This window comes from Tursiops truncatus, chromosome 4, assembly GCF_011762595.2.
Source record: "Tursiops truncatus isolate mTurTru1 chromosome 4, mTurTru1.mat.Y, whole genome shotgun sequence".
Lineage (NCBI taxonomy): Eukaryota > Metazoa > Chordata > Mammalia > Artiodactyla > Delphinidae > Tursiops > Tursiops truncatus.
The window spans coordinates 88,975,012-88,996,063 of NC_047037.1; the positions used below are offsets into that span (position 1 = coordinate 88,975,012).

General features: G+C 41.2%; 1 protein-coding gene across 1 annotated transcript in view; it reads left to right on the forward strand.

Annotated features, from left to right (window-relative positions):
* Positions 1–21,052, forward strand: part of MYH15 (myosin heavy chain 15) — a 172,509-nt gene that overhangs the window by 125,450 nt on the left and 26,007 nt on the right. Inside the window, 6 exon segments of the mRNA XM_073804646.1 lie at positions 8,597–8,715; positions 11,081–11,277; positions 14,801–15,042; positions 15,045–15,149; positions 17,319–17,447; positions 20,274–20,385. Of these exon segments, the coding sequence (XP_073660747.1) occupies positions 8,597–8,715; positions 11,081–11,277; positions 14,801–15,042; positions 15,045–15,149; positions 17,319–17,447; positions 20,274–20,385 (904 nt within the window).

Genomic DNA, 21,052 nt, shown 5'->3' on the forward strand with positions numbered 1-21,052 from the left:
GTTTTGGCTATTCAGGGTCTTTTGTGTTTCCATACAAATTAAAAATTTTTTTGTTCTAGTTCTGTGAAAAATGCCACTGGTAATTTGATAGGGATCACATTGAATCTGTAGATTGCCTCGGGTAGTATGAACCCACACCCCTTTTTTACTCAGTAAAAGCCATAGTCTGGGGCTTCCCTGGTGACGCAGTGGTTGAGAGTCCACCTGCCAATGTAGGGGACACGGGTTCGTGCCCCAGTCTGGGAAGATCCCACATGCCGCAGAGTGGCTAGGCCCGTAAGCCATGGCCACTGAGCCTGCGCGTCCAGAGCCTGTGCTCCACAACGGGAGAGGCCACAACAGTGAGAGGCCCACGTACTGCAAAAAAAAAAGCCATAGTCTGTACAATGGCCTACAAGGGTCAGATGCTTGGGCCCCATTATCTCTCTGACCTCTTCTACTTTCTCTTCTCTCATTTTGCCTTGGTCACTTTGACCTCTTTGCTGTGTTTGAAACATAACCATGCACACTCCCACCCTAGAGTCTTGCCCTGACTATTTCCCCTTGTCCTGACTATTTCAGCAAAGACTTAAAGATGAGGGTTAATCAAATAGATCTGGGAGGAGTCAGGATTGGCCTTGTTGGGAAGGTGACATTTGAGTGCTCTCAACCAGTTTTCTCCATGTGCTTCTATTTTCATAGCATTTAATACCTTCAAAGAAGCTACATGCTTGACATAATAAATAAGTTTGTCATGTCTCCACCTGCCAGAATGTACCCTACACAAGGGCAGGGGTCTTTGTTTTGATCACTGATTTTTGTCAGTCATCTACAACAATGTCTGCCACTTATTGGAGATCCACAAACATTTGATCAATTGAAAGTAGAACAATGTTCCGTTGACTTATTCTTAACTGTCAACCACTATTGTTAGTTAGATCTTTTTCCCATATTTTACATGGTGGCAATCTATTTGAGGTTTTTCATTTTCATTTTGTATCTTGCATACTCAGTCACTTATAAGAGTGCTTCGAATCCATCAAGTAGATGGACAATGGTTACTTCATCTTGTCCTGTAACTTGCTTGTCTGCTATGAACAGCATGTGACTAGCTGTTTGTCTGTAATTAGAATTATTTTTAGTAATATATTCCCAAAGATAGAATTCCTAGGTCAATGAAAATAAACAATGTGTTCTTGATGCCCAGAGGCACTCACTTTAAAACGAGAGTGAAAACCGTTTATCCTTCTGCCTATGGACACCTCTGTTTCTAGATGTTAATCTAGAGTCAAAGCTAAATTAAAATGAACTGGCAAAATAACAAACCTGGAAATCTAGAAGAGGAAAGAGTTTTGGATTCTAGCAGGGACACTAAGTAGGACTCTTATGCTGGTGACAGGGTGTATCACACTTGGCCTCATTACAAAACCCCCAGTTTGATCTTCTGTGCCATTTAGGATGTAGTCTGCGTGGGGACTGTTCAGTTCAGAGACTAAGCTGGAGTATACCTTTTTGTCCAGCTCTGAAGGTAGTATTGTATACAAGTTTTTTCATAGGCATTGCCTACCGCTCTACCTATTGGCATTAATTTTCTACTCACTTTTTTGATGAGGAAATTGGTGGGTGAGTGAAATGAAAGTGGATCTGAGATGATAATTCTGCTTAGGATGCAGGACGTTTTATTTCCTCCTTTATTCTTAGCTTTACCTTTTGGCTTTTGTACAAATTAAATTTTAGGTATATACCTATCCAAACCTCCCCTCCTCTCACTAGGTCTATGCTCCAGATTTTTTGCTGCTTTTTTTGCTACTATCACCAAAGTTTCTTTCTCATGGCCTGTCCTGTCCACTGATTATACTCTGCTTTCAAAGGAGACCAATAGTAAATGTGAACAATTAAGCCATGTTAAGTGGGTCCTAGTTCTATAAAATATGTGATATGTTTGTCTTAACCCCCTAATGCAGGGGTCCCTAATCCCTGGGCTGCGGTCCACAGCCTATTAGGAACCAGGTCGCACAGCAGGAGGTGAGTGGTGGGCGAGAGAGCGAAGCTTCATCTGCCGCTCCCCATCGCTTCCCATTGCTTGCATTATCACCTGAACCATCCCCCACGACCCCGTCTGTGGAAAAATCGTCTTCCACAAAACCAGTCCCTGGTGCAAAAAAGGTTGGGGACTGCTGCCCTAATGGATTGGCATTTCCCCAGAAAACTTTTAAATATGATGTATCACCCAGAGCTTCTCAGTTTTGGTCTATGCAACCCCAGCAATTGTCAAGACTCTTTTAGGGGAACTAAGTAAGAGGTTAGAACTATTTCATTCTAATACTAAGATTCTGTTTGCTTTTTAAATTCTTTTGCTGCTGTTATTGATGGTGCAAAAGCAATGACGATTAAAACTGCTGGTGCTTTATCACAAGCTGAGGCAGTAGCACCACACTGTAGTTATAATCATTGTATTCGCTGGTCCATACTCAACAGTTTAAAATAAAAAAAGTCAGTTTTACTTAAGAATGTCTTTAATGAAAAAGTAAAAATTAATTATACTACATCTCAACCCCGAGTATATATCTTTTTAATATTCTGTGTGACAAAACAAAAAGTATGCATAAAGCACTTCCATTTCATACTGAAGTAGGATGTGTGATGGTGCAAGTTCTGAGTTGAACTAGCAATCTTTTCAGGAAGAATCATATTTACTTGAAAGAACATTTGACAAACTATGCTTATTCAGACTTAGATATTGCAGATATTTTCTCAAAAATGAACAAAGTGAGCCTGTCACTACAAGGAAAACAGCTGACAATATTTGTTGCCAATAATAAAAGTGGAGCTTTTAGGTAAAATTAGATTTCAGAAAACAGTTAGGTACCATCATAAGCTTGATGGCTATCAATTCTTGATTACTTTTCTTTTTTCTTCCTTTTTTATTGAAATATAGTTGACGTGAAATATGATATTAGTTTCAGATATATAACATAGTGGTTCAACATTTATTTATATTTCAAATTGCTCACCACAATAAGTCTAGTAACCATCTGTCATCATACAAAGTTATTTCAGTACCGTTGACTGTATTCCTTATACTGTACATCATGTCCCCATGACTTACCTATTTTATAACTAAAATAAGAAGTTTGTACCTCTTAAGCCCCTTCACCTGTTTCACTTAACCCTCCCACCACCTTCCCCTCTGGCAACCACCACTTTGTTCTCTGTATCTATGAGTCTGTTTCTGTATTGTTGTGTTTGTTCCTTTTTTTTTTAGATTCCACGTATTAGTGAAATAATAAGGTATTTGTCTTTGTTTGTCTGACTTATTTTATTTAGCATAATACCCTCTAGGCTCATCCATGTTATTGCAAATGACATAATTTCACTATTTTTTATGGCTGAGTAATATTCTATTGCATACACACACACATACACACACACACACTGCATCTTCATTATTTATCTATTGAAAGACAACTTAGGTTGCTTCCATATCTTGGCTATTATAAATAATGATGCTATGGATATAGGGGTGCACATATCTTTTCAAATTAGTGTTTTTATTTTCTTCCAGTAAGTATCCAGAAGTGGAACTGATAGACTGTATAAGGTTTTAAAATTTTTTAAAGTTTTTGAGGAACCACCGTACTGTTTCCATAGTGGTTGCTCCAATTTACAGCCCCATCAACAGTGCATGAGGGCTCCCTTTTCTCCACATTCTCACCAACACTTGTTATTTGTTGTCTTTTTGATGTATCCATTCTGACAGGTGTGAAGTGATATCTCATTGTGCTTTTGATTTGCATTTTCCTGATGATTAGTGATGTTGAGCATCTTCTCATGTGTCTGTTGGCCATTTGAATGTCTTCCCTGGGGGGGGAAAATGTTTATTCAGGTCCTCTGCCCATTTTTAAATCAGATTTTTTGTTTTGTTGATATTGAGTTGTGTGAATTCTTTGTACATTCTAGATATTAACCCTTTATTGTATATATCATTTGCAAATATCTTCTCCCATTCAGTAGGTTGTCTTTTCATTTTGTGATGGTTTCCTTTGCTGTGCCAAAGCTTTTTAGTTTGATTAGGTCCCATTAGTTTATTTTTACTTTTGTTTCCCTTGCCTGAGGAAAGAGATCCAAAAGCATATTGCTGAGACCAGTGTCAAAAAGTATATAGTCTATGTTTTCTTCTAGGAGTTTTATAGTTTCAAGTCTTACATTTAAGTCTTTAAGTCATTTTGAATTTATTTTTGTGCATGGTGTGAGAAAATAGTCCATTTTGATTCCTTTCATTTAACTTCCAGTTTTCCCAGCACCATTTATTGAAGACTGTCTTTTCCCCACTGTATGTTCTTGGCTCCTTAGTTGTAAATTAACTGCCCATGTAAGTGTGGGTTTATTTCTGGGCTCTCTATTCTGTTCCATCGAACTATGTGTCTAGTTTTGTACTAGTATCATAAAGTTTTGATTATTGTAGCTTTGTAGCATAGTTTGAAATCAAGGAGTATGATACCTCCAGCTTTGTTCTTTCTCATGATTACTTTGGCTATTCTGGGTCTTCTGCGGTTCTATACAAATTTTAGGGTTATTTGTTCTAGTTTTGTGAAAAATGCTAAAAATGTATTTGGATAGGGGTTGCATTGAATCTGTAGATTGCTTTGGGTAGGAATATTTTAGCAATACTAATTCTTCCAATCTATGAATATAGAATATCTTTCCATTTACTTGTATCTTCAGTTTCTTTCATCAGTGTCTTATAGTTTTCTAAGTACAGGTCTTTCACCTCCTTGGTTAAATTTAATCCTAGGGGGCTTCCCTGGTGGTGCAGTGGTTGAGAGTCCACCTGCCGATGCAGGGGACACGGGTTCGTGCCCTGGTCCGGGAAGATCCCACATGCCATGGAGTGGCTAGGCCTGTGAGCCATGGTCACTGAGCCTGCACGTCTGGAGCCTGTGCTCCGCAACAGGAGAGGCCACAACAGTGAGAGGCCTGAGTACCACAAAACAAACAAACAAAAAAATTTAATCCTAAGTATTTTATTCATTTTGATGCAATTGTAAATGGAATTGTTTTCTTCATTTCTCTTTCTGATAGTTTGTTATTAGTGTACAGAAATGTAACTGATTCTGTATATTGATTTTGTATCCTGCAAATTTATTGAATTCGTTTTTTAGTTCTAATAGTTTTTTGATGGAGTCTTTAGGGTTTTCTATGTATAGTATCATATCATCTGCAAATAGTGACAGTTTTATTTCTTCCTTTCCAATTTAGATGTCTTTATCTCTTTTTCTTTTCTGATTGCTATTTCTAGGACTTCCAGTACTGTGTAGAATAAAAGTGGCAAAAACGAATATCCTTGTTTTGTTCCTGATCTTTGAGCCATCTTCACCATTGAGTTTTCACCATTGAGTATTATGTTCGCTGTGCTTTTGTCATAGATGGTCTTTATTATGTTGAGGTATTTTCCCTCTATATGTTCTCTGTCTCTCTCTATGTCTCTCTCTCTCTCTCTCTCTCCCCTCCTTATGGGACCTCTATAGCACAAATGTTAGTATGCCTGATGTTGTCCCAGAGGTCCCTTAAACTAATCTCTCTTAAAAAGAGAGATTTCTTTTTTGCTGTTATGATCGGGTGATTTCCAATACCTCATCTTCCAGATTGCTGATCTGTTCTTTGGGATCTTTTAATCTGCTGTTGATTCCCTTAATGTGTTCTCATTTCAGTCATTATAATCTTCAGTTCTGATTGGTTCTTTTTTATATTGTCTATATTTTTGTTGAAGTTCTCACTGAGTTCACCCCTTCTTCTCCTAAGTTTGGTAAGCATCTTTGTGAGTATTACTTTGAATTCTTTTCTGATAAATTGCTTATCTCCATTTTGTTTAGTTCTTTTTCTGGAGTTTTGTCTTGTTCTTTCATTTGGAAAGTATTCCTTTGTCTCCTCGCTTTGCCTAACTCTTTGTGTTTGTTTCTGTGTATTAGGTAGATCAGCTCCATATCCTAGTCTTGAGAGAGTGGCCTTATGTGTGGCACAATTCCCCATGGTCACCAGAGCCAGTTTTTCCCGGGGTTCCCCTGTTTGGGCTTCATGCACCCTCTTATTGTGGTTGGGCCACAATTGCTGTGGGCACACTGGTTGAGGGGGCTGGCCCCAGGCCTAGCTGGCTGCATAGCTTGGTTGTGACTGCTGTAGGTGTGCTGTGGGTCACTTGGTGTGACCCCCAAGTGGGAGCTTCTTGGAGGGGGTGCTGATGCTGGCCAAGGTGGCTCACCAGGTTGGACGGGGTAAGAGCCACTTTGGAGGGGCACCAGTGCCAGCTCGTGCCACCTGCCCGATGGAGTGGACATAGAGTGGCTTTTGAGGGGCCTTCCAAGGTGGGTCCTCAAGGGAATGTTGGGGCAGGGTACACTGTGTTAGCTAGGTTGACTGAAAGTAACAGAAATGGTGCCCACCAGTCCTGGGCCAGCCAGCTAGGTGGCAGAAGAGTTAAAAAAATAAAAATAAAAAGGTGTGCACAAGTGCTTCTGCCACTGGAGAAAGTTCTGCCAGATCCCTGCCCCTCCAAAATATGTCCTAATATTAGTCAATGAATTTCCTTCTTGTACGACTCAGGTGTTTTTCAAGCTGTTGCCTCTCTATTGGACCAGGAGCAAGTGAGTTTGTACACAAGCATTGTCTGCAGTTTTCCGCAGTCCTCTGGCCCTCCCGGCCCTAAGCTCCACTGGTTTTCAAAGCCAGACATTACGGAGGCTTGTCTTCCCGGTGCAAGAACCCTGGGCTGGGGAGCATGATGTGGGGCTTGGACCCCTCACTCCCCAGTGGGGACCTCCACAGTTGTGATATCCCTCCCACTTATTAGTTTCCTTATCGGGGGTGTGGGCTCTGATTAGACCACGTCTCTGCCCTCTTACCCATTCCCCACATGGCCTTTTCTTTATAGCCTTAGTTGTAGAAAATCTGCTCTGCTAGTCTTTAGACTGTTCTCAGAGATAGTTTTTCTATACGTAGTTGTAGTTTTGGTGTGTCCATGGGAGGAGATGAACTCAGGATCTTCTAACTCCCCCATCTTGAGCTGAACCTTAAAGGCTTTTCTTATGAGATAAGTGGTGATGTTAACAGATATGATTTTTTTTTAATATTCTGTGATGAAATGTGTTAACATTTGGAAAATCTGCATAATTCAGTAAACGTATACTTTTCAAATCACCACTGCTTGATGTTGCAAAATCATGTGTAGGTAAAAGATCCATTCAAAGTTTAAGACAGATGCATGAATTTTAATGTAACAGAATAAAAAATTCATTTATAGGGATTATACCATTAACCCTTAAGAAACTTCTATTTGTTGAGTTTTGGTACAGTATCAAACAATAGTCACAATTATCTGAAAAGACTATGAAAACACATCTCCCTTTTCTAACTACTTATCTGTGAGAGGCTGGATTTCTTCATATGCTTCAACCAGAACAGTTGGATTCTTCAACCAGCTGACTTTTATTAAGCCAGAGATTTAAAAAAATATAAAATAAGCTTATTTTTCTCACTAATTTTTTGTTTGTTTTGGAACATAGTTTTCCCTCTAAAAATCGTTGCTTCTGTTATCATTAAGATTTTTATTATGTTAAAATGAGTAAATACATACCTTAAATTCCTCTTTTAATTTCGAATACACTGTTAATATAAAACTCATGTAAACAAAATCTCTGTGGGGTCCTCAAAATTTTTTAAGCGTATAAAGTGTTCCTGAGACCCAAAAGTTTGGGAATTGCTGTTTTAACCCAAACACTCTTATAATGTTGAGAGTTTTAGAACTTGTTTGTAGCAAGAGGGGTGGGAATCATAAATATTTGACGCTTTTATTATTGCACTAATTGCATAATAGAAGTAACTGCCTTTGATCAGGATTGGCTCTGCTTTAATACCATTTCTAATAACCAAGGCATTTCTCACCTATCATTAATGAAGTAAGCTAAGCTGGGAGAGTAGACTAGAGTGAAATAAAATTTACCCTTCTCTTGGTCACATTCTGTACCATTTAATGACGCTTTCTAATAGTTATTTAGCAAGTCAGTCTACAAAGTACATTCACACTCATTTAATTTTCATTAACAATATTTTATCGCTATCCTCAATTTACAAATGAGGCAAAGAAGTTGTAATTATCTAAAGATCATATGATCAGAAATGTGTAGAGCCACATATAGTACACAAGGGAGCATGGCACAGAAGAAAGAATGCGTTCCTCAGGATTAAGAGCTTAACTTGAATCTATGTCCATTGCATAGCTGGTAACCAGGTTTGTGTCTCAATCACGTTTAGGTCAGTTACCATATTTTCCCTTCTGAAAAATGGGTAACATAATACCTATGTTATCAAGTAGCTATGAGAATTAAACTAGGTAATATATATAAAGTACTTGCTCTATGGAAGATTCTCAATAAATGGTAACTCACTCTCGAGAGTTCTGGAAAGGATCATTGCCATGGTTTGCTGATAACTGGACCCTTGACTCTTTATAAATATCAAAAATTTGTGGATCATATTAGTTGCTCTTAAGCCAACAAGTTAAGTAGGAGAGGCAGTAGATAAGAAGACCATGATTAACTTATTTTGTGAAATCTTTTTGTAGGTGAGTTCCTAAAAAGGCTAGAAGAAAAGGAAGCTCTGATAAACCAACTTTCCAGGGAAAATATTACCTTCACTCTGCAGATTCAAGACCTGAAATGGCAATTGGCAGAAGAGACCAAAGTCATGCATCTATTGTTTCTCACCAGGAGCTTGACTGTATGTTTAAAAAAAAAAATAGTGCTTGCTAGGTCAGCCTGAATATCTTCTCATGTAAAAGAAGGGGGGAAAGTGCCCTAGAAGTTATGGAAAAAGATGTGTTGGATCTTATACGTGCCAGGGAGGACTCTGATCACTGAAGGAACATCCTCAGTAATTTAGATCACTTCTCTAGTTTGTCAGATTTAGAGCAAACAAAGTATGCATTTTCATTTTGCATTATTGCTAGAACAGAAAGTCGGCAAAGTTCTTTATGGGTCTTTGATTCTGAATTGCACAAAGAAGTGGAATTAAATAAAAGAGCAGGATAAAATGAATGGGGCTGGATTAGCTCAATATTATTTCAAATTGTCAATATATTATAAATATTAGTCATTATTAGTCATTTCTTCCCAAGAGAATATATAATGTTGCTCGCAGGTGACCACAGTGAAAGTGGTTCTTTAATGTTAAAGCATAGTGACTAAGATGAGAGATGGATTTTTGAGCCCTGGTATTCAAGTCTGTTCTTAGTTCATATTCAAGGCCTCTTTCTTACTAAGACCCCAAAAGACTTCACTTGCATATAATCTCACTGCAACTCTTCAGACTTCAGTTTTTAAATGTTTTATTTTATTCCTTCCACTCTCCTTATTTTCTATATCACATGTACATTTTCAAATTACTGTCATGATTTGTGCATCAGACATCATGCTAGACGCTTCTCTCATGCCATATAAACCTTCATATATAAGTCATATGAAACTGGTAGAATTATATTTTTTTACATGAAGTAACCAAGGCTTTGAGAAGACAACTCATCCAAGGTCATACAGCTGGTAGTATACTGTGAAGGAAGTTGAGCAGGTTGTGAAATGACTAGATTTATAGCTTAGAAGATCTCTCTGGCTGACTTCCCAGTGGCTTCCAACTGGCATACAAGGCCCCCTTTCTTGGCTCCGGCCTCCTTTTGTGACCTTACCTTCCACAGCTGCCTCTGTCATTTACTCCCCTCCAGTCACCCTGGCCTCCTTGCTGCCCCTTATACAAGCTGTCATCATTCAGGCCTTAGGACGTTTGTAGCTGCTATTCCCACTGTTTGAAGGCCCTTCCCCAAGGCCTTTGGGGGATGATGAGAGAGAACCAAACATTCCTCATCATGTCAATCTGTTTTACGTTCTCAGTGCAGTCAGCAATTTTATTTAGTAATTTTTGTACATGTTTGTTTTACATATCCTCTTACTCCTTTTGGCTCCGTTGGACAAAGGCTTTGTCTCCATCTCTTTTACTTCAGTTAACACTATTGCTTAGAACAGGCGCTCAATACATATATATTAAATAAGAGGAAGGGTAGCAATTTGAAGCCAAGTTTCCCAGATTCCAAAGCCTGTGTCCTTCTTAGGGCTCCTCATTCACTGCCCAAAGGTGTCTGCCTGAGGCTGCCATTAACCAAGCCTTGTGCTTTCAGAGCTGCATCTACCTAAGAAGATGCTGTTTCCTAATTTACATTAAGGGCCCATGAGGACTGGCAGCGACCCTGGTTCTTCACACTAGACTAGGTTATCTCTTGGGAATGATGTTGCTAGGTTAACCAGACCACCCCTTAAGTGCCAGCAGTAGTCATTAAACTGAGCTCTACTGTCCAGTAAATACAGCAGCCACTCCTACACTACAGGTGGCGACCTGAATTTAAATTGACATTAATTAAAATCAAATAAATTTTAAATTCAGTTTTGACTGAATTTGACCTTGTTTGGGGCACATTTTGAGTGTTTAACAGCCACGTGGCTAGTGGTTACCACATTGGCAGTGCACATATAGAATATTTTCATCACTATGGAAAGTTCTATTGGCTAGTACTGCTTTAAAGTTTTAAAGTTTTTAGGGATTTACATGTGAAATAAAAGGTTCTGTTCTCCTTATGAATAGAATGAAAAGGCTAGGCAAAACTCATTGGTCCTTTCTAGTCCAAACAAGATCTAACTCTTGTATATTGCTAAATATAAATCTGATTACCTAAATGATGGTGAGTGTTCCTCTTGCTACCGTTGCATTCTGCACTATTTCTAGAACTCCAGGCCTGTCTATTGTTGAAGCCCACATAGTCAGGCTGGCATTTCCCTAAATAGAACCCTCTTCCCTGTTGTAACGGCAGCAGTTAGATACTCTCTCCTTTCTCTTCTTGTCCCAAATTCTCTCCCTGGTATCATCTTACGAGGTTCAGGTTCGGCTTGCATTTGTGACAGGTGGTTATTAACCTTATCTAAAAAAGATGATGTCACCTCCAAGCCTTTCATTGTTTGTTAATGGCCGTGGTGCCTTTTTGTAACATGTGTTGTGTCCCCTGCAGTCACAGAGTGCCCTGGCCCAGGCCGTGAAGTCGGCCAAGCGTGACTGTGACCTGCTATGAGAGCAGTACCAGGAAGAGCAAGAGGCCAAGGCTGAGCTGCTCTGGGCCCTGTTCAAAGACAATGCTGAAATTGTTAAGTGGAGAACCAAGTATGAAGACGACACCATCCGGAACACTGAGGACTTGGAGGATGCCAAGTGAGTGGGGCAGGGCTGCACAGAGGACTCTGAGAACAGTGACTGTGTCTTCGAGGCCACATGTGTACACTAAGCTAATCCTCACCAAGTGTGTGAACTAACCCAAGACCAAAGCTGAAACAGCCACCACTGGCAAGAAGCACATGCTCTAGAGGGGTTCAAAAATGAAAATTATAATACAGAGTGACAAAGACTAGAGAGAAGTCCTGGGGGAAAAAAAGAGGTTATGTCTAGGGGTACGAGGGAAGTCTTCATAGATGTGACTTTGAACTAGGGTTTGAAAGTAGGCTAGCACGAAAATCCTGTGTTTCATTTGGAACGCCAAAATAATGGAATCCATGTGTGTACATGTCTCCGTACCTTAAAGTCATCATGTCTCTGGTCTACAACTTGTACGCTACAAAGTGGTCTGTGAAGGTGGACAGGGGCAGCTGGAAACGTATTAGGATTTGTCATCCTGCCTATGGGACAAATGTTTCTTTGAAAAGAAAACACTTTGGGGTCACCTCTAAGGTTAGGATATCGGTTTTATAGCCAACACTAGGCTATAAAGGCTTTAGAAGTTCTTCTCAGGAACTACAGAAGTTTGGGGCCCACATGAATCAAGACTTAGTACCAGGATGTAGTTCTAAAGCATTTTGCTCAGAGGTCAAAGGACTGTGTGTCTTTGAGAGAAAGTGTCAAACCATCCCCGGCTTATAATCATTAAAGGTTGACTCAAAAGAGTGTATCCCTGGCTTGGAGCTTGGCAGAAATTCAGGGCAGATCAATACATTTCTCTTTAGCATCAACCAAAAATATTATTTTTTCAGTTCTTCACCTAAATCTTTGAAAGGCATTGCTGTGCACGTGCTGAACAGCTGCTGTGTTCTGTCCCTGAAGGGGTACCAAGCAATCTGTCTCTGTAGCCACAGTAACTTAAAAAGGGCTTTGGGATGACAGATACTAAAAATACCTGCAGTAAATGTGTTCAAAACTCTGGACTGCAGAAAAGTGGGGCTTTGAACTGAAATGGCGCCTCATATCCAAAATATGGCATTTGCTTCTAAAGTAAGATTTTTTTTTTTTCCTAATAATTGAAGAATTCTGGTGAAAGTGTCTACCAGTCATTCTGTTTGAAGGTTTCCTAGGGAGGGACAGAAAAGAGGGAAAGTATATAGGTTACTTATGACCACATGGATTTGTTGGAACTAACAAATTGTGGTCCAGTAGTACGTGACAACTGAAGAGAAATGATGGGCAAATGAGATAATATCCAAAGACTTTTTTTTTTTTTGCTTTAAACTTAGTTGAACATCAAATAAATAAAGCATTGTCTGTATTATGATTTCCCACTAAAACCCCTAAGGGACGTGGAACTGCAAAAAAAATCTAGGATACCATTTTTTTTAATTGGAAAGCTGAGGATCTGTCTACTTAGATTTCCAGGCTGGGGTTCACATGATGAGTTAGTTTAGTGGAATCAAGCTCCCCTGAGACCCCATTTACCGCTTCTGAGTTCCCCAAGGATAGGAATCTGATTTCTTCATCTCCTATACCTTCTTGCGTATTCTAGGAAACTACATAGGTGCTTATGGTTGGCAAGTTGAGCAGCAAAATTGTAGCTGGTAGTAAATGTAGAGCAACGTTATCAATCAAATGAAGGTGATCAATTGTCCAGTTTGCCCTGGACTTGCCCAGTTTGAGCACTGATAGCCCCGTGTCCTGGTACAACCCCTCAGTCCCCCAGCAGTTGGTCACCCAAAGTAAAATTCCTATTTTCTGGTTCCAACTGAGCATTTCTAAAGTAGTTAAAATATGTGTAATTGTTTTACAAGACTCCTGTTTTAGGTGGGATAAAGCATCAGAATCTCCTTTTTTTTCTCCCTTATTGAGATATAATTGACATATACCATTGTGTAGGGTGTACAAGTAAGGTGTAGAATGTGATAATTCGTTATATGCACATGTTGAGAAATCTTTACCACAGCATGATTAGTTAACACTTCCTTTACCCCACTAAATTATCATTTTATTGTTGTTGTTATGGTGAGAACACTAAAGCTCTATTCTCATAGCAACTCTCACATATAAGATACAGTATTATTATTTTTTTATAAATTTATTTATTTTTGGCTGCGTTGGGTCTTCGTTGCTGTGCGCGGCCTTTCTCTAGTTGTGGCGAGCGGGGGCTACTCTTCATTGCGGTGCACGGGCTTCTCATCGCAGTGGCTTCTCTTGTTGCAGAGAACAGGCTCAGCAGTTGGGGCTCATGGGCTGCAGAGCACAGACTCAGTAGTTGTGGCGCACGGGCTTAGTTGATCCTTGGCATGTGGGATCTTCCCGGACCAGGGCTTGAACCTGTGTGCCCTGCATTGGCAGGCGGATTCTTTAACCACTGTGCCACCAGGGAAGCCCACAATACAGTAATATTAATGATAGTCACCATGTGGTACAGAAGAATCTCTTCTTACCAGTTAAGAAAAATGAAGCAAAGACATGAAGTGACTATGGTTAGAAAGCCAGTGAGCAAGGAGTAGTTGTTAGAGCCCAGGTCTTTCTTAGACACTGAGCACAGACTGGTTTTTGCAGGATTCCACCAAAAGGGGGCTTTATGAGCACACTGCTCTGTTGGGCTGCTGTGTGGAACATGTTAATTCCTGAGGATCTTTTTCTGTTTAATAACTGGAGATTGGAAAAAGCTTTGGTACATACAGTACCTTTCATCTAAGAGGTGTGATGAATGAGTAAGAATGGGACTGCCAGTGTCCCTGCAGGAGATGGGAACAAGAGAACACTTTGCATCCATAAGGAAGCGTATGAGCATTGTAAGGACGGTAGAGGAAGCATTTTAATAAGCCACTGCATCTCAGAGGATTCTGGAGGGAGGACAGACAGGGGCTAAAGTACCCCCGACAGCAGTAGGACCTGATAAGTGAGCATAACTCTGGGAGGGATGTGGGTATATAAATTTGGGAAGAGGAGCTGAGATGGAGAAGAAATTCAGAGAAAAGGTACTCGGGCATGTTTAGGAGTCCCATGATGAGAGGGGGAGACTGAGCAGGAGAGAGCCAAAGAATGCTGCTTGGAAGCAATAAAGCCAAGGAGCTCTTTAGAGACTAGACGTGCCCCAAGACTTTTAACAGTTGCTTACTGTTGGGTGTTCAGTACCATCTTTCTCTTTCTCCCATTTCTTATGAAGTCTTCGATAAAGTCTGTATTGCTTACTTAAGGTTCAGGGGAAGCAGATACTTACAGGGATTCAGAGGTTCTGAGTGTCAAGTCCAGGTTGGCAAAGGGTGGGGAGGGAATAAAGGACATGTGGACATAGAAGCCAGAGTGTGGTGGTCAGCAGACATCTGGCTTCCACAGGCACAAGGAGGTCATTGTCAGGCACAAGCTGCTTCCCCTTTAGACTATGAAGCCACCCTCAGGAGCCCCCCCACCCCCCATTTGTACCCGAGTGCTGTGTTTAATAAGGACACACTGCACGAGCTCTCTGAGGGTTGTGGCTTCACTCGCCCTTTGGACCTCCCCTTCTCAGGAAGAAGCTGGCAATTCGGTCGCAGGAGGCTGCCGAATCCATGGGGGTGGCCCATGCCAGAAGGGCCTCCCTGGAGAGGGCCAGGCCCCGACCGTAGCTCGAGCTCGGGGACACCCTGTCGCATCGTGGGAAGGTGCACCGCGCGGCTGCTGCGCTGGACCGGTGGCAGCAGCACTTCAACCAGTGCCTGCACGGCTGGAGGCGGGAGCACGAGTAGCCTCAGGCGATGCCCGACGCCCCGCAGAGGAGGCCCGGGCCCTCAGCGCCCGGCTCCTCGATCTCAGGCACACCTACGAGGAGAGCGCCGCGAGCCAGCGGACCCTCCGGAGGGAGAACAAGAACCTGAAGGGTACGTTGCCCTGGGAACCGGAGCAGGGTCCCGGGAGGGCCCTGCGCCAAGGGCAAGGCTGCCTCGATGCGCAGAAACCTTAGCATCGTCCTGGCCTCGCTTGGGTCTTAACTTCTCCATTTTGAATACTAGCTTTGGATTTTGTCTTTTTTTTTATACTACAGATACTATTTTCATTAAAGGAGTTCTAAACATAAGAGTACTTTCCTAACTTTAGCCCCAGTTCCTGTCCGTAAAGGAAGCCTATTAAGAATTTCTTTATATTCATAACCTGCATAATATGCATACAGGTAGTTTTTACTTAAATTACACGTTATTCTATACTTTTTATTTTTTCCATTTATTAACTTATTTTCTAATTTAACAAATATCTCTATAGCCCATACTACGTGCCAGGCACTGTTCTATATATAACTATTCATTGTTTAAGTCTCAGAACAGCCTTATGTGTTAGTTTATCTGTAAAATGCAGATTAGATTGAGTCATTTAAGGTTAAGAACTTGGCCAAATTCACATTTGATGAGTAGCAGATCTGAGGTTTGAGCCCAGCCAGCTTGATTCCGGCATATACACACTTAACTATGGGCTCTGCCACCTCCCATGTGCCTGTAGCTGGAGCCCTACCAAGTGACTGTTATTAGCGATACAGTGTTTTATGATAAGGCTGACTAACACGTTTAACTAGACCTTATTAATTTTCGATAAAATTTTTCACAGTTATAAATAATCCTATATTGTACATCCGTGTACAATGGGGACGTGTACAAATATTTCAGTAGGGTAGATTCCTAGAAATGAAATTGCAGGATTAAAGGAGTGAATTTTCAAATTCTGAGATATTGCCCAGCAGCCCTTCAAAGAGGCTGCCAACTTATACCAGCACCAACAGTGATGTGCATTACAACCCTGAGATGCCCTGGGAGTAAGTTCATTACTATTGGAGGCATAAATGAAACTTGCTTTCTCTGTTGACCTACCTAGTCCATGAGCAGGTCACTGACTGGGCCTGTGAGGGGTGCTGGAACAGTTAGAAAACTTTCATGGCATCTGAACCACCTGGAGGGCTTGTTAAAACGCGGTTGGCTGGGTCCCACCGTCAAGAGTTTCTGATCCAGTAAGTCTAGGAGGGGGTCTAAGAGTTTGTATGTCTAAGAAGTCCCCAAGCGAAGCTGGCTGTTCGTGTGGGGACCATACTTGCTCTGGGCTGGAGCCTGGGAAGAAGTCTTTTTCAAAAGCTCTCTGAGTGATTCTACGGTATGGCCAGAGTAGAGAACCACTGCCTTGAGTTTTCTCCTGGGAGCCCCTCTTCTGGAGAAGTTTTATCAGAGAAGGATTTATTATTCACATGAGACTTGCCATCTCATGGGTTTGTTTTTGTAACTAAAAAATTCTTGTCACAGCCTATCCTAGCTGGGGATCTCAGAGCCAGAGGAGCGGTCAAGCCCCTGAATTCCTTCCACTGCCTCTGGACTGTGGGTAATTCCCAGAGCACTTGGCCCTGCTCCACACCTTAGGCTGCAGAGGCTTCCTTCATGAACAGTGTCAGGTGTTGTGTCAGTAACAACAGGTTACTGTGTCAACAACAGGGTCAGGTGTTGTGTCAGTCAGTGTCAGTAACAGTGTCAGGTGCTGGAGGTTTTGTTACTTCTGGATGCCTTGCTCTTTCAGAGACGTGTGTTCATCAGAGGGTTCACGCATTGGCTTCTGGCAGACAGTGACCCAGCTTATGCTGTAAGTTCCCATTCTGGTGTTGAGCGACAGCTGACACAGTGGCCGCCACCCGTGTTGATAGCTAAGCTCTTCCACTGGATAGGATTCCAGGTCTGGGTCCTAGAGCCCCACCGGGCAATATCTGGCATGGCTCTGACAAGCAGGACCGCCATGTACAGTCACACAGGTTGTTCAATGCACAATACTCTAAGAAACACCATCCTCACCAGCTGTTGTAGGCAACTTTGTGGCAGATGCCAAAAGAATACTTTGAAGAGGGGATTCTTTTTTCTAATTCAAACAAACGTCCCATACGTGCCAGCGGTGGCCTTGCCATCAAGTTACCAAGGATGGCATGACCAGGGTCCCAGTGGGCCTCTGGGAACAGTCTCTTTTGGCTGACATCATGGATCTGAGACTGGTTCTTTTCACTAACTTTGTTTTTCATCCCTCTCCAGAAGAGATTTCTAATCTGAAAAATCAGATGAAAGAAGGAAAGAAGAACTTAAGTGAAATGGAAAAGATCAAGAAGTAGATTGAACAAGAAAAGACTGAAGTCCAAATGGCATACCTCGGAAGAGGCTGAGGTATTACCTCCAGGGAGCAAAGCAGGCTTCCATCACTGTGACAGTGCAGAAGACCTGCATTCTAGTCACAGCAACAGCAAGAACACGCTTATAACCCTTGACCCTTATTCAGGGGTTAACTGCGTGCTAGGCACTATGCCTGGCTCTTTGTATGCACTATTTTATGTAATCACCCTAGCAAACTATTGTCCTCATTGTACAAATGAGGAAATCGAGGCTAGGGGGACAGGATAAACAATCGTGGATGCAACTCTCTTGATTATAAAGAAAACAAGAACCATGTCTATCTTGTTCGCTAATTTATCCTCAGTACCTAGACCCTCATTACTCTAAACGTGGCCTGTGGACTGGTTGCATGGGCATCACCGGGGAGCTTGTTAGAAATTCAGACTCTCAGCCTCTCTCCAGCTCTGTTGGATCAGAATTTGAATTTTAACAAGATCCCTGGGTGGTTCATATTTACCCTAACATTTGAGAAGCACTGGACTAGAACATTGCCTGGCATACAGTAGCGGTTCAATAAATATTTGTTGAATGTTGAATAGCTAAATATCCTCATACCTGCCCCTCTCTTTAAATAAAATCAGTCGAAACACTTTTTTTTTTTTTGCAAAAAAAACTTTAGGTAGTTTGAAAAATGAATTCAAAGCAATGTTCTCAAACATTTGTTGCTGAAAGCTTATCTTTGTGTGGGTTGTTTGACAGGAGTGTTTTCAGTGTTATGGATTAAAAGTTCCGGAAAAATCTCTGACTTGATCCCTAGGTGTGTGCTAGTGATTGAAAGGACCCCTGAGAAAATCTTTTTGCCAAAGAGGGTGAACTCAGAAGGTAGTTATCCTGTCACGGTCATTAAGTAGTCAACAAGGCCTACAAAGCCTCTTTTCTCACAGCTGAATTTCATTTTCTTGACCTACCCTTTGACTAAACACCCAGTCACATTAAAAATGCATCCCTCACCCACTCACCCTCCAACAGAGACAATAATTTTTAAAAGGCATAGCAAGTCCATTTCAGGCATGGGCCTTTTGAAAGGTGTGATAATGAAAAAATTAGACCCCAGAGGATTGCTCTGAGTCAAGCAATGTCCGATCAATTTACCTCACCACCACATTTCTGTAAGAAATCTACCAGACAGAAGATGTGTCAAGTGGACCGCTCTTGACACAGCTCTTGTCTTTTTATGCAAATTGTTTTCTGAGGCCTCTACATTTTATGTAGAATCCTTTCAGTTGGCAGTGTGGTGTCCCCTAACAAGGCCGGTCCTCATAAAGTGGGTGAACTTTGTCTCATTCACTTGTTCCTTTTGTTCCCGGTCGGTTCTCTGGCCACCCTGGCTAGGGACTTTCTAAAGCCACCACCTTAACCCAAAGAAGTAACTTTTATGGTGGAACTTTCAAGCAACATGAGAAGCCAATGAGAGCTGTGATTGGGCGGGGCAACTTTAGTCCTATATAACGTGTAGACTAACATCTTTGTACGTTAAATTGAGCTGCCCGTTGAAGGTGAGACGACTAAGGCCCCAGCGCTCATACCGTTCAGTAGCACTAGATGGCATTATATTCTATTCGCATTTTCTCAAGTTTTGTCTTCAGCTGCATCCATAAATACTTCATCAGCTTGGACATGTATTTGTAAAACTGGGTTATTTCTTTTCCTGAGTGAGCCTTTATGAAAAACGTTATCAGATTATTTTTGAAGTCACAAAACTCAAATTATCCCAGGTCACCTTCAAAGCTTCACTTTCTCAGTGCATTCAAAAGGGTTAGAGGTGACAGTTTCCCCCTGAAGGAAGGGCATCATTCCCTCGGAGGAAATTGCTATACCAGCATTTGTTTTTTATTTATTTTCTATTATATTGAAGTTAGTATTGAGAGAACAGCAGCAAGGCTGTAAGCCATATTAAAGTCCCAACATCTTTCTTATTTTTATTTTGAAATTGCTATTCAGTTTTACCTTTTACTTTTGATGGTATGTGCTAAGCACTCCTCAGAAGGGGCTAGAAAAATTGCGTCTGCCCTCAGGACTGTCTGCCAATGGTTAACTGACCAATAGATGGTGGTCACCCCTTGTGCCCTTTATAAACATCCACCCCCAGTGTTCTGTTTGTTTCTTCTATAGAATTTTATCTTTGGAACAGCCTTTAAAGATTTAATCAAACCTACGCTTTCAAACTTGAAACACCTTTATAACATCCCTGGCAGTATGTGCCTTGCCTATATTTAAATACTCAAGGGGGCAGGAAATCTCCCTGTCTGTCAAAGCAATCCATTTGAAATAATAGTAGTAATTATGGTGATAATGGCTCACACCAAGCATTATGTGTCAGGTACATCATAAATTCCTTTATTTGAGTGCTGTCCTGTTTCTTGCTCTCTGAATGCTTTCAACTTATTTTCTATCCCCCTGTGATGTCCAGAAATAAATAAAAGTTTCCAGGTAGGAGTTATCACCTTCCTTGTTTTAGTTTTGATGCTTTTATTGATTCATCCCAACGATGGAAACATTAGAAAAAGTCAAGGGTAATAAATTAAAAAATTGAAATATAGTCACAGACAAGATTGAAAATGTCTATTTTAAAAATGCTTTAGATTCCAGTTCTTGAGCTACAGCTGAAGGCCCTCAGAACATCAGATCTATAGGTGATGTGACAAACAAAAGTAATCACTTGTCTCTCATCCTGTTCCAATCTTCAGGGATGTGATTTGACCTTAGATTATTCCTAGCAATTCTAAAGAGAGCTCCATTAATGATATACGTTTAGAGAAAAAAAAGTTTTGTCCAAAAGTGGGCTGAATTAAGTGCTTTTTATTTGTATATTTCAGGAAGCTCTGGAACACAACGAAAGCAAGATTCTTCGTCTGCAGCTTGAACTCTCAGAAACTAAAGCGGAAATTGAAAGAAAGCTTTCAGAGAAAGATGAAGAGATAGAAAAATGTAGGTATTTACAATTATTTTGATGAGCAACAGTTGCATATTTTAGAATCCTTAACTGAACAGAACCCACTGTGTTTGGCTGCTTTTATGACCCTTGTCGGACTATTACCAAAGAAACAGCCAGTCTAATCCAACACTAGAATCTTTCTAGTAAGCTCAGCACTGTTAATATAAAGGAATACCTCTACACGATTACTATCAGTTTTGTATGATTTCTTATAAAATTCTTTTTTTTTTTTTTTTTGTGGTACGCGGGCCTCTCACTGCTGTGGCCTCTCCCGTCGCGGAGCACAGGCTCCGGACGCGCAGGCTCAGCGGCCATGGCTCACGGGCCCAGCTGCTCCACGGCATGTGGGATCTTCCCAGACCGGGGCACAAACCCGCGTGCCCTGCATCGGCAGGCGGACTCTCAACCACTACGCCACCAGGGAAGCCCTTATAAAATTCTTTTTGAGCAGCTTCTACTTGCATACAAGACTCAAGATAACACACCAAAAAAGAATAAGTATGTGGACAAGGACTGTGTATACTGTCTGGGTTTCCCTACAACAAGCTGCTTTCTTGAGCGTTCAAGACACTGACTGGTAATGCTAAACAGTGGAGGAAAAGAACTAAAAGATGTGATGCTGGGCATTAAAATTAATGTCAGATCAGAGTGAAGTTTCCACATC